Consider the following 17,890-nt stretch of genomic DNA (forward strand, 5'->3'; position numbering starts at 1 on the left):
TCACCAAGTGAGTATACATGTGCATATATACATACATATAAGGAATACATTGGAAGTTAGATGATTGGGATTGAGACATTATTTATATCTCACAAAGTAAGTAAATACAACTTGATCCTAGTCATGAAAACACAACATAGGGGTACAAACATGTAGCATCAAGCATACATAAGCATTATAAATCAAATACCAAGAAATTGTTAGAACATAATACACCACATAATTAGGGTTAGTCTTGTAATCAGTTTAACATATGGAGAGAAAATCAAATTCATAAGGATATAACTATAGATGATAAATTCCATGAACATATGACTCTAATAATATGAAAAGAAAAATATTTTATTATGAATCATACAAATTTCTAAATAAAGAAATATAAATTCAATCAATAATAACAATATTTTTACAGTTTCTTGTCCCAAATGTAGAAAAGAGAGTCATCCGAGAGGGTATTATGCATGTTAAAACAATGGAATAAATTATCATGATAATATATTTTATAATCATAATAAACCCAATGTCCAATGGACCTTTGTAGTACTCGTTACTAGCAATAATGAAGTCATAATCATTTTTAAATTTTAGTGCCTTCAGTTTCCCTAGGTTTTAAATGGAATCTAAATTTGTTTTAGGGTTTGTAATATGATTATTATGTTTTTTCATTAAGGTCAACCATTTGGTACAAAGAACCACATGCTCCTTTTTAAGTATACCTAATGACATTTTATTAACACTTGTTATAAAAAGCAGAGCCAAGCTAATGGTTTGACAATTTCTGCAACTGGTGTAGATGGGATTTCTTTCTGTTTCCCTTGGCTTTGTACCAAATTCCATTCATTTTTAAGTTTAGGAGCAATTGGGTGTACACAATTCCTCGCTATATGATTGTTAAATTAGAATTCCTCCCCAATTTACTCTTAAGATGAACCTTTTACTGTATGATTTTTTTATGTGGAGGAGGAATCAAACATTTATCTTATCGAAGATGATTACCACAAGCGACTAGGGCATCAAATGGGTTGCCTGTATGCAACCCATATTTATTTTTAGAGGAAAAATAAAAGTGCTTCAGGGTTTGATTGCATATTCTTGAATTTGTCAAAAGTAGATTATTCACATTTTTGACATAATTTACAACCACTATTATATTTTTTAAAGCATGCTATTGATAAAATAAAATAAAATTCAAAAAATCTATAAAGTATGGTGCCCCTACCTCAAAGTTAGTCGAGTACCCCTTCAACCCTCTTTTGTGCTCTACAAGTCCCTTAATGTGCAACTGAGGGGCTTATACAAGCTTTTGGGGTATTTATAGTTGGAAGGGGTACTTAACTGAGTAATATGCACTACATATATCCCATTAGGTGCCACAAAATGTCTACATGGACTTGAAGGAATCCTACTTCGTCGAGTATTACTCGATCGAGTTTTACAGGCTAGCTCTTAATGCAACACCCAACATCAACCGCCTTGTTACCTTCTTTGTAAGTTTCGTTAATTTCAAAAGTATTATTCCTTAATAGGAGTTTGTGAATCTCCCCAATAATCCCATCAATACACTAATAATCCTTAACAAGACCTTTAATGGTATTGTGTAGTGCCTCTCCCCTTAAATTCTTGCAAGTCATCCAAAAGGATGCAAATTTAATGATCGTGCTTGTGAATGATCTTATTAAGACCCATGAGTGGTCTACACCCTTGGGGTGAATTTTTTTAATGTTATTTTATCAACATGATTAACTATTCTATTGAATGGTTTATGAGATTATGATGTATTTGATGGTGTCACTAAGGTTTGTGCCAGTGGTTGCCTAGATTGATATTGTGTCAAAATGTTGTTCAGTGAGTACCCCCTAAGATGTAAACTATGGTTCCATTGTGTTATTGATCTGTTGTAACTGATTAGATTCTTGCAATAGTGTTGACTCGTGTGTTTGACCATGTCAACTCATGGTATTTTGGTCATATTTGTATCATGGTGTTTTATGATGTTACTTTAGGATGACTATTTGAGATTCATGTATATCATTCATTTTATACTGTTCAGTATTATGATATTGATTCCATTATTAAATGCTTCAAATAATTGAAAAGCAACTATCCATATTAGATTCACAGAATTATGTTCTATGAATATCTATCTTGATCCTTTCGGTAGACTTGTTTAAATGGGTTATTTAAATTATTATTTAAATGAGATTAATTAGATGATTTACTATGTGATTACACATAATTGTTGCTTCAACTATTATATATATTATGCATTTACACTTTATTGTGTTTTTTTATCGTGCAAGACTTATATCCCTAGTTACTGTAGTACACAGAGTTAGTAATTCTAACCTTTCATATTTAGCCATTATCATCCCTATATGGGAAATGCATCTTTTTATTGTCATTTAACCCTTTGATAATTAGTAAATTTGAATTCATTATGCATATGTGTCTAGACTCATGAGCATGTTTGTGCATTTAGGAATCTGCAGTGGTCGCGAAAAATGTTAATTGAACATTGAGTTAATGGGTTAGAGGGATTTTATTTAATTAATTTAATTAATTTGTTTTGGCGACTAATTTACTGTAGTTAAATTTGAAGTAATTGGAATTGCTTGATTTAATTTCGGAAAAGGGGGCCAATTACTAATTAAGTCATTTTAATATCCTAATTTATGAGTCACTTTGGAAAAGTGCTTATATTGGCAAAAATGATCTTTATTGTTCATTTTTATTTTGTTATTTCTTGCCTTGGAGAGTAAATTGCCAAACCCTCTTCATGGCATTTTCTTCATTTACTCACTAGGAGAGATTGGCTTGGTGGATCATCATGAGATTAGCCTTGTTCAATTCATAGTGGGAAAGTCTTGTTATGCCGAATGTTTCAACGCATTCAATGAACCCATTATTTTATGCCTTCATTTTCCATTTTATCCCCTTTGGATGTGAGGTAGGGTCTTCTTGTTCTTATAGTTTTACTATATTTTAGCTTTTTCTTCTTGCTACGTTTTTATTGAAGGATGAGAACTAGTGTTCCCCTCCATTTTCATGCTTTGATTTGACCCAATTGGGCGGGTGTGAGCTTTCTACTATTTTAACACGTGGGTTTGTTTATTTCCTACTATTATGTTGTTGGATTTTTGTGAAGTGTCCAGATCCAAGATGTTGGGTGGATATAGATCAATGGATTTTAATTTCGTCGATTTATTTGATGTTTGATTTTTGGGTATTTTTGGCATCATCTCGTTTTGGGTACCATCAAGGTTTCGCTCATTTCTCTATTTGGTTTAATTATAGATTTGATATTGTAGACCTCGCCTCAACAATTAGGATCGTGTAATTAGAATGGTTATAAGACATTTTAGGGTATTTAATTTCCTGATCCGAAATCATGTCTTCATATTGATTTTTTTGTTGACTTGGAAATTTTGCCAAAATTGTTGGTTCGAGTTTTTAAACCTGTTTTGTGAATTTTATTGGACCCTTGGTCCTATGACCTTATTTGAGAGTTGAGGTTTTAGTTTCATAGTTATTTGTGAAGTTTGAACTTTGAGCCTTTTATTCTTGCCTTGATTTGCACACTGCCCATATTTTGTTGGGACTTTGGCGACTTTTGTCTTGATTGTGGAAATGGATTATATTCCATGTTTCCTTTCATGTTATGCTTTTACTCCATAGATATTGGAATTCACGTTGAATCCATACTCCCAGATTTAGGCTAATTGAGTAAGTTCATGACACTTGGTGATTTATTGCATTATGGGGATCTGTGTCAAATCTGAACTCCTGAATATAGGTTAGTTGGGTGAGTTTGTTATACTTGTATCGTAGTTGCATTTCTCATATCCAACCCTTCCATTGGTATTATGTGATTACATTTGTGAAGTTGGTTGTGCCCACACACGAGTATGTGCATGTGTGTATGACAGGATCTTGTGAGACCCAAACTCTAAGATATAGGTCAGTTGAAGGATTGTTCATTTGGGGGTTAGGTTTGGAATTCGCATTACCTACGAGCACTCATCATGTGACGAGCATGAGTATGTAGGGTAGACATGTGGAGTGGATTCTCTCGTATACCTTGCTTTAGTTATGGCTGGCAAGGTATGTAGAACAAGAATTAGTATGCAAAGAACATTAACAAATAAAGTAAACATTCACAAACCAAAAACTAAATTCACATATATGCTTAGACAAAGAAAGCAAACAAGAAGTGCAAACCTCACAAGAGAAAACACTCCATGCTTTTTTGATTCTGTAGATGTGTCCTTTTGCTGTGGATGTATGCTCAAGATGCTCAAAAGCTGCTTCAATGGAGATGGGTAATGGCAAATTGGTAGCTTTGTGAGCTCTCAATTTGGCATTATAAGGGTATGGTTGATGGCTTTGGTTCTCAAAATAGCATGGTAACTTTAGCTCAAAGATTGTTGATGAAATGGCTTGGGATGGGATTCAATTTATAGGCTAAGGGGTAGAGGGATGGAGGGCTTAGATGCAAGGATGGATGAAGGCTTAAAGAGGGCTAGGATGCACTCAAAGGAGAGCACATGGATTGTGCTTGTTTAGCACCAATGAGAAGGTGACACTTGTCACAAGGAGGATGAGTGTGAGAGGGTAGGGTAAAGGGTTGGTTAAAGTCATGATGAGTGGGGTTGAGTATGTAAGAGGGATGTAAGAGGAATGAGTGTGGAAGAGGGAAGAGTGTGGAAGATGGGTGTAAGAGTCATGAGTGGGCTTGTAAGAGTCTTTTATGTTTTGTAAGAGCACTCATGACTTAGTGGTTGGGTTTTTTGAGGGGAGACTTTGGTTTGGATTAGGAAAGTCTTAAACTTGTTTAAGGAATGTGACAACATTAGGGGGTGGATTAGGCTTGGGTTTAGGATTAGATTAGAGATGTTAGAGATGTGCAAGTGGATGGCATTAATGAGGGTGAGTGAGTTAGTGGCTAAGCTTGGTTAGTATGGGTGGATGGGGTGGATTAGGCTAAATGGAGGATTAGAGATAGGTTAGGGGTTTTTGAATTTGAGGATTTCATTTATCAAATAGATTTATTTAATAAATGGGGATTTTTGGAATTAGATAGAAGGATAGGATTTAATTGATAAATAATAGATTATTTGATTTATCAATTAGGACTATAGATGATTAATTAAATTAATCAACTAGGGGATGACAAAGGATTAATTAAATAAGAATTTAATTAATGATGCCTTTAGAGATGGCTAAATTAGATTACCAAAGCAGTGTAATCAAATTTAGGTGTCTACAAGGTAAAGTGTACGCCGATCTAGATGTGGTCGATAAGGTAGGGTGTACCCTGGTCTATATGTAGCTAACAAGGTAAAGCGAAGAGGTTCTAATAAGTGATAACCAAAATTAATACATGGGTAATAAAACTTAATGATAAGTGAACACTTATACATTTCCATAGCACCGGTGCGAGGGTGTGGTGTTTGTATGTCTATAGTCTTCTACAAAAGTTGTTGAGAGGGTACAGTGTGATGGTCTCCCGAAGGAGTTGTTTCTGCACCAAATATAGCCTAGGCTTCCCAATGCCAAGCAACCTACACTCTACTTGAGTCCCTACATAGTTATCATATAGTGGTTATGACCAATGACATGATGTACTACATTATCTCCATGATCATATAGATGTTGGTATCATATTCTGCTTTGGTGTGTAAGCCACAGGTGACTATTTTATTTGATTGTGGTTGGGTCATTATCTCCATCAACATGACAGGAGTGGGCTTGAGGGTACCATGTGGTTGGGAGGCATAGCTACCTATACCATTATTGAGAATCGATGTATAGAGATAATTTGCTTCTAGTCTTGAGGCCATACCTAATGTTTGATTGGATTCTTGGTGTATCTGGAGTATGGTTCCTTATGATTTTGTTTTATTTTGGATGTATTGATATCATATTTTAGATGATGCTTAGTATGTATAATTGTTGCATTCTTTTATCATGATGTTAGATCTTATTGCTTAGTTGACATCACTTACCACTATTATGGATTAACGATGCAATTGATAGATTAGCATGTTGGATGTTCCATGTTTCATTGGTGGCATATATGATGGTTATTGGAAAGGTAGAACTCATAAGGTAACACCAACAATCTTGTTGGTGAATTGAAATTCATGCTTGGGGCATGGTTAGGATCCTTGAGGTCTCATGATGTCATCAAGGTCGGGGGCAAACGAGCAAGGTTGATTTGGTTTGGTTACATCTTATGCTTGTTCTTTCCCTTCATTGCGATATTGCCTATGTACATGTTTTTATGAGGATGTTGAATATCATGGATTAGAGTAGTATGATGTTATTTGAGGTGTTTTGACCCTCTCTATGTGTATTGATGCTTTTGAGTGTTCATTCCTCAACTTTGGTGGTTTGATACAACTCGTGGTGGAGGTTCTAACCATTTTCATCTACTAAGTTAGTCTTTCAATTCTTATTTTAGTTTGAATGACCTTAGGACAACAAAATTGGATGATACTAGTAAAGTGTCATCCCACAATACTAAGAAATATTGCTTGGCTCTTATGACAAATATCAAATGGTTAAGAAGTGTCTCCTAATAGTACTGAGAAATGTCACTTGAAATTTCTTGAGAGACCTGTACATACAAATAGTTAGTACTTCATGACTTGTCTAATGAATTCCGTTAGGTGATTTGGACACCCTTTTGCGAGTTCTTTCTCTCTAGACCTTGACAATTCACCTATGAGAACCATAGGATTCAGATGTCAATTTTGGATATCCTCTTAACATTGTTAATGGTAAATTGATTTGTATGGATTAATCACTTAGAAACTTTGGATTTGGGTTTTAAAATGAACCTCAATTATAATGTTAGACTATATCTTTGGATGAACCTTGTATGTTTAATTCTTCTAGATGGATATTGTTGCATTTGTAAAGTTATGAACGCTTGGGGATCTTTGGTGGTTTTGTTATTTGTCTTCCATTGCAATCTCTTTTATGTTTGTAGCTGCATGTATTTATGCTTTATCTTTACAAAAAAAATGTCTTTGTTTGTCCTTGTTTCCAAGGATCTCCAGGCGGGGCATTGCATATCAATTATAAGCTTAGAACCCCCCTTGATAGACAACACTTAAATTCCTATTAAGAAGGCGAAATTAAATCCCTAGAGCAAGGCCATCCTTTCCACTTGGTTATTAGTACTAACTCCCAAGTTACATGCACAAGATACAACCATATCCACAGAGCTTGACCTTAAGAACTCCATCCATTATTACTTTACAATGGTTTGTTCTTGCAACTCCATTCAAATTAAGCTTATACCATCCTTGACTAAATGAACTCCACTTAGCATTCCTTTTCTTCATTCTTACAGAATTGTCAAATCTAGCATAGAAATTTGGGAGGTCCTAGTTCCTTGCTAATTTATCATCAAGGGGGGTGAGGGGAAAAGAGGAGCAATACCTAGTGACTATCGAAGGATTTTCCATAAGCAAATTGTAGAAGATTCTAGAGATTTCCTTAGTCGAAATCTCAACTTCTTTGGAAATCTTGTTATTTTGTTCCTACGACAAGCTACATCTAACATGGGTTGAAATTGACATTTAATGAACATTTGTTTTAACAATCAAAATGAATTTCAACTATATTAATTTTATTTAATTTGTAAACATACTATTTTTTTGATAAAGGTCTAATAAAATTGTTTTAGCAACTTGATACAAGACCATGAGCCTAGGTTGAACCTGTTTGGCTAAGACCTGATGACTTAGAGTTATCCATTTCGCCAAATTCACCTGAGACACAATCCCAACCTCATCTCTTATTTCAATCTCACACTCATTAAGACTTGATTCTTGATAAGATCATCAAGAAGCTTTCAACTTCACGACCTATTCACAAAATACAATATTTTGATTACTCCAAATGAATATATAAAAATAATAAAATTTCCACAAACTTGAATTCAAAATCACCCAAAACACAATCTATTATTTTTTATTTAAATAAATTGTAACAGTTCTTTGCTCAATTCCTAAATAACTAAAATAGATTAATGTGACACCTGTAAATTTAAATGTTATAACTCGGTAAAAACTTATAGAGAAAAAAAAGAAGAAGCGCCGAGATGCAGTTTTTGGAAATGATAAGGAAACATACTGCTAAACCACTCGTCTTCTTAACATGTATATTATTATGGAACGTGATAAAATCCAGTGTAATCGTTGACGAGGTTACACGCAGAGTTGTGGCCTACGAGGATGGCTGCCACCATTAAATGCTGCAATTTCTATTCATCCTCCCGCCATTTGCCTACTTCCTGTTCTCGTACATCTTGTCACGGAAGAGTGGTTGCATTATGGCCGCTGCGGAGGAACATGGATGCTCCAAAACCTATTGCCAGAAGAAGATTACTCGTTAATGATGATGGGAAATCTGAACCCATAGCGAAGCCCAAGGTGGATATAAAGCAGCTACTTGAGAAAACCTCTCACGCTCAACCTGTTTCTGGTAGCTTTCCCTTAGCTGTTTTTGTATATAAATTTCTTACTGCTAAACATACTGAAGATGATTTTGCCGGACTTATAGATTTTCCAATGTTCGTTTTATTTTAAAAATTGTAACCCTAGCGGTAATTTGATATATATTTTTAATAGGAGCTTCTTTCAGAAATACATCAAATCGAACAAGAGATGAAATTTGCAATGACCCGTATTGGAACTTAATCTGTCCTAAAATTCTCTTTTAGAGTTTGGAAAATGTTTGGAAGGGGCAATTGTTACTTTAGAATCGTGATTTAGGTCCTGTAACTAGGTTAGCATCGCAAGCTAAACAACATATATGCCAACGTTGTACAAATAAAATTAATTCCACTATTGTAATATTGCAAATGTGCATATGGGATTCCTTTGAAGTGATATCCAATTTATCTCTCCTTTATTATGGAGTAGTCTTGAGCCATTCAACCCTGCGCAGGAGCATAGGGTGACAACCTTGATCTGGCCTTCTAGTGCCCACTTGGGGTGTCTCTACCAGCATGGCTACCTAACTACTTGCATCCTTTTCTTGCGTTTACCCTCGTGGATTGTAACACCCCTCTGTAACACCCCTCTTATCTTAACAAGTATCAGTAGGGTTTTGAAGATAGTATAAGTACACTTGGATTAGGTTGGGAGATAAGGTTACTTTTGGTATTCCTTGATTTCACAATTTTACAAATTCATGTGTAAGTAAAACTATAAGATAACATCTCAAATTTTCAACACAAAAGAATGGTATCTATATACTCGGAAGTCAGTAATCAACTAGGTTCTTATGCTATAATATAGTTATACATATCATACAAATCATTTCTTGCTTATGATGTTAGATATTGCTTTGCATTAGACACTTGTTCATGTTCTATACAGAGTCTTTAGGAGGATGGGTATATGGTTGAATTGTATCATGCTCCTTATGTTATTCTAGATATATTATTTATGATTAAAATACCTTGTTTATAATATTATGATTATTAGTTGTTCTTAAGCTAACCTAGCTAACCCATGATGCCTTATATATATGTGTGTGCCTTTACTTTGCTTGGTGTATCTTCTAGATGAGGGGAGGCAGTTGTAGTCACTTATTTGAGAGATCTACAAGATCTCGCACTCATCTTTCCTTGTTTGTTAGTGTTCGTATATATATGCATATGTATTGTATTTTGTTGGTTGGTTATGCAGATATGTGTAGGTACCATTCATCGACTCCACTTGGGTACACAGGTCTAATTGTGCCTAAAAATCCTTAAACCAATTGTTGTTAAAAAAGAGATGAAACCATGATTCATATAGCCTTCCTTATATCCTTAGAAATCTAATAGGAATTCGGTCACCTATTCTGGGGATTATGTTTTTATCATTTTTTTTTTATGGTTTAATTAGTTGATTTTGGTGTTTATAATTATGCATGTTTATGATCTGGATATTTGTATTTGCATGTATATTGTATATGATATTTGTTTGATATTTTTATATAAGCATATATGGGTGCACACATATATATTATATAAATATACATTGTTACATAGTTAACGTATTTAGGTATTTGTCTATGTTATAAATTATTTGTGAGTGATTTATTTATACAATTAGACATCAAGAGAAATTTAAAGGAATAAAATAAAAATCAAAGTATTTAGAAGAGAAGTAATAATGTGCATTCGAGAGGAAAAGATAATAGGTGTTAACCATGTGGAAGAATATGAGACCAAAACATAAATACAATGATGGGCATTAAAAAATGGGTTATAAAGCACTAGGGAGGATATTTACATTATTTTTGACCATTTATTCATTATATAGCCCTAAAATAATCTTAATTTTCCCTAATATGCCTAAACAACTTCTAAAATGGTAGTTAATTTCATAAACTAAGGCAATTTCGGATTTTTGAATTACTTTTAGTTTAAAGGGTGGTGTCTTTTTACCTAAAGGGGTATGAAAATTATTCAAGAGTATATATATGTGGTTTAAAATGTAAATTGAAGAGGGAGGATGGCTGAAAGTTGGAAGAGATATTGGTTGTACTCGTTATGAATATTTTATGAAGAAAAATTAATGATGTGAGGTAGAGTTTGTCAGTATAATTCTTTAAGGATCTATAAGTTTCTTTCTTTCTGGAGAGAGATTTATATTTGGAAATTTAAATGGTTGAGAGAGGGATTTATTACCATGTGATTTCTTTTTCTTCCATGGATATTTGTGAAAGTGCAGAGGGTTTGAATGATGTATCTCAAGTGGATTTATTTTACTCTATTTGTCTCCTTGCTTTTGCTTCCATTGAATCTTTGTAGGACTTGAGGTATGGATTGAAATTATTAATTGCATTATTTATTTGACTAAATATAGATCTATTTATATGTTATCTTTATGTACTATAATTGTATATTTACTTCCTAGAGTTATTTAGATGTTTTGAGTTTATATTTGTGAAAATTGCTATGTATTTTCCTATGACATTCACCGTCTAGTTTATTTTTGGAGATATATTATTTTCTGGTAGAGGGTTGTTGGTAACTTGAGTAATGGAATATTGTATTGTGATATCTTTTATGTGTTCTTATTTATGGTTTCTTATGCATGCTACATATTACTATTATATGCTTTGGAATTATATATGCTTGAGTTGGGTTTTTTTAAACCAGTTGACCTCTTGGGTTTTCATGCTCCCAATTGTTGTTTAAGACACCAGGGGCATGTCAAATTGTTATGTGACATATACCATGTATGTTTAGCATTGAAAATGCTTGTAAAGGCATATGCTTATAGTCTTTGTGCCTTTTTTGATTGTTTATGCATTGTGATGCTTATATAATGTGTTAAGGTTTTGTTTAAATTAGGAGTATGGGACCCTAAGAATGTTGCGGGCCCTTAAGTTTTTTATGATTTTGGTTTTGGATTTCTAAGTAGGGTAGATGCCCTAGGTGAGTGGCTCACCATAGGTGCTGGGACCCAAAAGTGGTCACCAGAGGATCCTATGTAGTAGAGACTAGAGCCCTCAATAGGTTGGTTCTACATATGAGTTTGTAATCAAGTGGAAACATTAATTAAATAAATGGGTTATTGGAGGTTTGGGTTAATATATTAATCAAGATAAGTGATATTGGGTCACACTTGTCTTGTTGGAGTACTGGGACTATATTATCCTGTATAAGGCCTTGATGTGGCAAGGCAACAATGGTTCAGGAGGTTGATCCCAACATTAAGGAAATTGTGATAAGGCTGCATATGCCTTGTTGGAGTATTGGAACCATGTATCATTCTGTATGAGGCCTGAATGCGGCAAGATGACATTGGTTTAGGAGGTTGATCCTAACATTTGAGGGGTATGCGATTGCACTCACCTAGATGTGGTTGAATCCCTAACTCTGCTTTTGCCTCTGGTTGTCCATTTGCCTTGTGATTTTATTTTGGGCATCATGCTTTGTGTGGCTTTATGTTACCTTGTACTTTGATTTTTGGGGTATAAGCCTTAGATTACTTTAGAACCTATGTGGATCATGGTCTTATCTCCTAACTCAGGGGAGTGAACCATTTATGGCTCGACGTGGTTGGGTGAAAAGTTATTTCGAGGTACTATTCGAGTGTTCATGGATGGCTTTATATGGATCCTTGTTGTGTAGCGGCCGAGGATCATTTCTTGAAGTCTATATGTTGCATCTCCTTGAAAGAAATCTTCGTAATATTAGGATGTAAACTCTTGAAGAAAGTAAACGATCATATGTATATATATCATGAAATGGAAAGATATGTAAAAAGGGTAAAGGGTAATCTCTAGGGGAAATAAAGGGATATGCGAACAAATTGTATTATTTCAAAAGATGAATGAAGTTATGATGATGCCATGACATTGTATATTTCTTTGTATTTAGATGAATTTATGATGAATAAAAGAACTATGTACTCTTCATAATGTTATCATATGAACAATCTATGATTTGATTTACATGTGTAGTTGATGGTTTAAATCTATTTCATGTATCTTTATTGCATGTTAAGTAGATATAGTTAATTATAAGGATTAGGGCATTAGAAGGATATTAGGATGGATAATGTATCAAATAATAAGTAGACATAATACTAATAGATTTTTTTTTTCAACTTAAGTAGTAAGGATAAAATATTAGAAGGAAAATTAAGTAATGTTATTTAAAGATGAAATTGGGGAACTTGTTAGGACTTTACATCTATGATTGAGTGAACTTAGCAAGCAAAAGATGTTTAAAAAAGAATTATTCACCAAACTTCGTATCAATTTGTCTTACCTTTTTAGATTCCCTACATCAACCTTCTTTTGCTTTTGATGTAATATCCCCTGAATAATGAAATTTAAATAACCATAATATAAATCTATAAACACTTTGAAATCAAAAGAAACAATGTTTATGGCAAACAGATTGATTAAGAGATTATTATAATTATAAGATTATTATTTATTGATAATACCTGATATTATTTGATATATATATATATATATAAATACATATTTAAAGAATTAAATATATCTAAACATTATAATATATACTCATATTAAATATATATTAATAATAAATTGAATTATATTTAAAATGAAAATAAACCCTGATTAATTAGTCACTAAAGGTTGTGACCATTGAATCAACAGTATATAAGAAAGGAGAAAATATTTTCTTTGGGGAGATAGGTTAGCCTACACAGTTGATTCGTAACTTCTCAATAATCATCCAGTCACTATGGTGATTCAAAATTGGGAGATTTGACATTATCTAAGGGATTGATTCCATTATTAATAGGTGCTGCCAATGCAGACAGCCAACATGACACAAGGAGAAAGCAAAATACAATAGAATGGCAAGGGAAGGATATAGTATTGAACTATAGCAGTAAAAGCCACTTTCGAATCCAATGCTAAGGTCTATCATCCTGTGATAAGAAGGAAGGAGGGCATTCCAAATTGATAGCATATTCAAAGAACGAGAGGAAAGATATACGCCAAAATATCATTGAGGACATGGTTCAGTCTTTATGCTCGGCAAAGAGTATTGTCTAGTCACGTAAAAACACCATGGAGGATCCAGACATATGCTAAACAATAAACGAGGATATATCTACCAATCACCGAATCAAAGGGAATAAGATAGAATTTTAGAAGTAATTAAGGGTGTTAAGCAATTGGTTTGACCTTCTATAGCTCATTACGGATATAAACATCAGTCAAGTATCATGGAGAACATACAAAACATATAATACAAGGAGCGAACAATAAAAAATTATTGATTGACGATAGCAAACAGCACCGAAGGTTCAAAGACACCAAACTTGTGTATAAGGAGAAGTGATGACATAGATACTAATTTATAGTTCGATATTCATTAAAAGACTATACTTCCAAATCTACAAGGTTGAGAGGACTGGGCAATATTGTTCCATTTTCTGAAGATTCAATAATAAGCAATACACTGAGCAAATGCATGATACCATATCAGAATATTAGTAGCCAATTCAGAAAGAAAACTGGGAACAGATTTAAGATATTATAATAGTATATCCATAATGAAATATTCTGAAGTTGACTGAAAGAGCAAGGGGAAGATAAGGAGAAGAGTGAGTAACAGATTAGAGCAATCATCATAATTACTAACATATGGTGGAGATATAAACCTTATAAACTAAGGACGGTCCATTAAATGATCAGAGTAATAAGAAACAATAGCTGAGACAATGTTGTCCAATAGAAGTATGTCACATTTAATGATGATGAATATATATTTAAGTGAGAAACCAAGAAGATTGAAAGATCCTTGATGGATCTCTTTTGTCGATCTGCTGTAAATTTATATTTTTAAATTTGTTTTCCCTGTTTATTAAAATTTTCTTGTAGAGCTAGACAGAAGTTGTAGAAGGGTTTGATTGTTTTGTATTTTTGATGATTTTTAATAAGTAATAATAGAAGTACAACAACATGAACCAGTTTTGAAAATGTATTCCAAATATATTTAAAACAAAGTCGCTTCAAGCAGATTTTCCTGAATATACGCTTAATAAGTAATCAGATGAAGATTTATAATCATATCTAGATGAATAAAACCAAGGACAAAGCCAACTTGAAGGCGTGAATGAGAATTATGAGCTTAGAAAGAAGTTATGGCCAGATTCCAGCTCTTCAAGTGCTGCATGTGAGAAAGAATACCAGGCGCGGCCGTATAGCTACAAAGTGCCCACACGTGGATAAAATGTCCAAACCCCAGCTAAAACTCTGACTCGATACTACGTTCCCCTGAAGAAACAATGCACAATCTCCAAGATGCTTTTGACTGCTAAGAATCCAAATCACTATTTTGGGGGCTACGTCCCAAACAAGCAAAGCAAGTGGGTTTGGTATCCCAAATGCTGAAAGCTTAATCAGAGCCCAAAACCCAAATCCAAAATGTAATATCTCAATAATGCCTTCAAACTTTGTCTTTATCTCCTTATAACCCACCAAACTTAGCTCAAACCCTAAAAGTGTCTCCATGTGGCGTTGGGTTATGAAATAATATATTTCTCATTTTTAAAGTGGTCAGGTTTCTAGAAAATGACCTTTTTCCCAATAGAAAGAAATCCATTCACCGAAATGCTTTGAGTCAAAAGAGAAATATTTAGAAAAGTTCAAGACCTTTCCAACGAGCTATTACACCAAGGGATATTCACCCAAATGAGGCCAAAAAACTCCTTATTACTCCAAAATGGCAATAACTTAGCCTTATTTAAATTATTAAAATGCTATCTTAGGAGGATATTTAAATATATTAAAATATTTCCTAAATAACGAACTGATAGCCAAAATACCTCTACAAGGTGAAACTGATCTCATCACCTCCTGTGACTGATGTTGGATAATCTGAAATAAACGACAATGTCATCCTTCAAAAATAGGGATACTCCTAAAAAATAGGAATGTCTCTGAATCTCTCCAAACCGAAACCATAGAATGATCTCGTAGGGACTCAAGAATGTAATCCATCTCCACCTCCTAAAATGTAGGAAACTCCTCCTATAATTAAGGAATTGCTCTCAATTGCTCTCCTACTGTTTGAAACTCCAGATCTGAACACTGTGTACCCTGACAGAGTCCCTAAACACCATTGCCAACCTACGAGACTCTAATGGTAGCCCGACTCTATCGTCTCTGATGTCCACTCTAGAAAGGGGACATGACAATCCTCCCTTCCCGGAGATTGCTTGTGCACAAGCAATGAACAAACTCTTGTTGCGCCACTTTGAGATACACTCTTGGGTGTGTGAAATGAAGCAACAGATCAAGGATCGTCCAATCAAATGCACTACATAGGATAATACGAGGATCCCACACTAGATGAGAGTGTTCCCGCAACCAAGGTGCTAACATATTGGAATCCTTGTGAGACAAGGCATCAAACAAAACAACACCCGAATTCCAACACCATCTGTAGGAGCACCCATTCATTAGGTATAAATAGGGATAACTGGAAACCTCTATCATACCATATCTCTCCGCAACCACTGTGATACCACCATGAAAGTAATAATCGTCCAAAGCATCATGTCTACTAATATCCACATCATCTTGTAACCATGATCCCGAATGAAGTGTTTGTGATATAGATGTGATAGCCCATGTTGGAAACTGCTTGACATAATGCTGGATCGTTTGCTAGTGCCACCAACCAATCCTCCCAAACTGCTGAGTCAGGTGCCTACAGTCAATAACTCTATCCTCTGAAGATGGGAGCGCACTATCGCAACACGGATAGTATAAGTCCTACTTCAATATCCCCATAGCCTTATGAAGAGCATGGAAATCTGCCATGGAAAATCCTCCACTATCCTGCTCATCAGTCATAAGAGCACTCCAACTGAGTGTAGATAACATCTGTTGAGTGACATCAAAGTGCTCAACCACTATGTCTACCCTCCTGTCATCAACCCTGAGTTGTCTAATTAAGTGATGAGGAGTCTGAAAATGATAGTTCTCAGGCATGTCTACTACCTCTGAATTTGCGCTAGGGTAGAATACTGTGTTGGACTCATGTGCATCGCTATAAGGAGTATCCAGTATGCATTCACTAATGCATGTATCCTCATTTATAGTACTGCAACTTTGTACCTCTGAGACCACCTCCTTTGTTAATGATGAAATTGCTGTCACCACACTATGCTCACTCTCATCAGCTCCCCATGTGTCAAAATAAGCCTGACTCTTTGTATTACTTGTTGTTCCATCCAAATCAACACTAGCCTCTTCTTCCGTTGGAAGAAATAAAGATCTAATGGATGATTCCTTTTGTTTCCTTGCATCATCTATTTGATTATAGCATTCTTTGACTCTTTGGAGACGTTGTCTTGCTTGGGCAGCAAGTATCTTTGCTTGCATAGCTTGATCTAACCAATATTTATTCAACCTTTGACAATGTTTTATATCATCTACCCCAAAGTACACAAAATCAGGCTTATGATGACTTGTACCATTCCCATCATCACGTCCCATGCTTGCATCATGTGTACTTTCAAATATAGAATACAAATCATTCTTCTCTTCTTGACCAAATGATGCCACATGTTGAGGTAACGAAGTTGTGTCACTGCTGTTATGAACTTCAGAATTATTATGATGTGTTCTAGTTATATTTTTGACCCCTTTAAGTGTATTATCATAGAAGGCCTCATGGCCACCACTTGCATACGGGCCTTCATGACTATTCCCAAGTGAAAGAGTTATCATATTATAAGAAGGAGGGTGTAAGCTATCGCTGCCCCAAATCAGAGTTGTGGGAGCCTCGTCCATGCTTCCATTTCAATCATCAAACAACACCCCATCTTGATTCTTCACATGCTTTAGATAGAAGTAGCTCAAAGAAGTCTTCAACTTGGTTTATATGAGATTTTAAAATCAAACTGCCTGCATACTAAACTTGTCATCCCATTCTTAAGTTGAATACCATCATCGACATCATTACCTCCATTTGAAATAAATATTACCTCATGATTTGAACTGCTGTTGCAAATTTCAGAATAGGCCTCACACCTTGGTGTCACATTACCAACATCTCTAATGGTTTGTCCCCTGATTGTAATCTCTTCCAATTTGTGATCAATGGCTTCTTTAATATCATTTAATATTTCTTTCTTTTTTAGCTGCTGAAAGGAGCTTGTAGATACCCAGTTATCATTTGCTTCAGGTACACCCATAAATTCTGTAAAAGAAAGGAGGTTGTATATCTCCTTAGGAAGAGAACAATATTGATGGTAGCTGCTCATAACTGCAACATTGAATGTCTTGGCAAGAGGCATCTTACTTGTGCTTGTTAACGGAGATGAAACCTTAGAGCACCCATTTTTATTTCTAGCCATGGTAGGTTCTTGGTCTA

The 17,890-nt window shown here is 34.5% G+C and overlaps 1 protein-coding gene across 6 annotated transcripts in view; it reads left to right on the plus strand.

Annotated features, from left to right (window-relative positions):
* The first annotated feature begins 8,060 nt into the window (after positions 1-8,060).
* The window catches only part of LOC149576515 (uncharacterized), a 122,522-nt gene continuing 112,692 nt past the window's right edge, over positions 8,061-17,890 (plus strand). For 2 of the 6 annotated variants that reach the window (XM_089817569.1, XM_089817585.1), the window contains exon 1: positions 8,107-8,496. In XM_089817569.1, coding sequence (XP_089673695.1) covers positions 8,247-8,496 — 250 coding nt within the window. In that variant the 5' untranslated portion in view covers positions 8,107-8,246. Of the gene's footprint in view, positions 8,497-17,890 lie in introns of all 6 variants that reach the window. The other 4 variants (XM_089817588.1, XM_089817577.1, XM_089817589.1 and 1 more) reach the window with 4 other exon arrangements.

Source organism: Cupressus sempervirens, chromosome 1, assembly GCF_028749045.1.
Source record: "Cupressus sempervirens isolate cs-2001-9-10 chromosome 1, ASM2874904v1, whole genome shotgun sequence".
Lineage (NCBI taxonomy): Eukaryota > Viridiplantae > Streptophyta > Pinopsida > Cupressales > Cupressaceae > Cupressus > Cupressus sempervirens.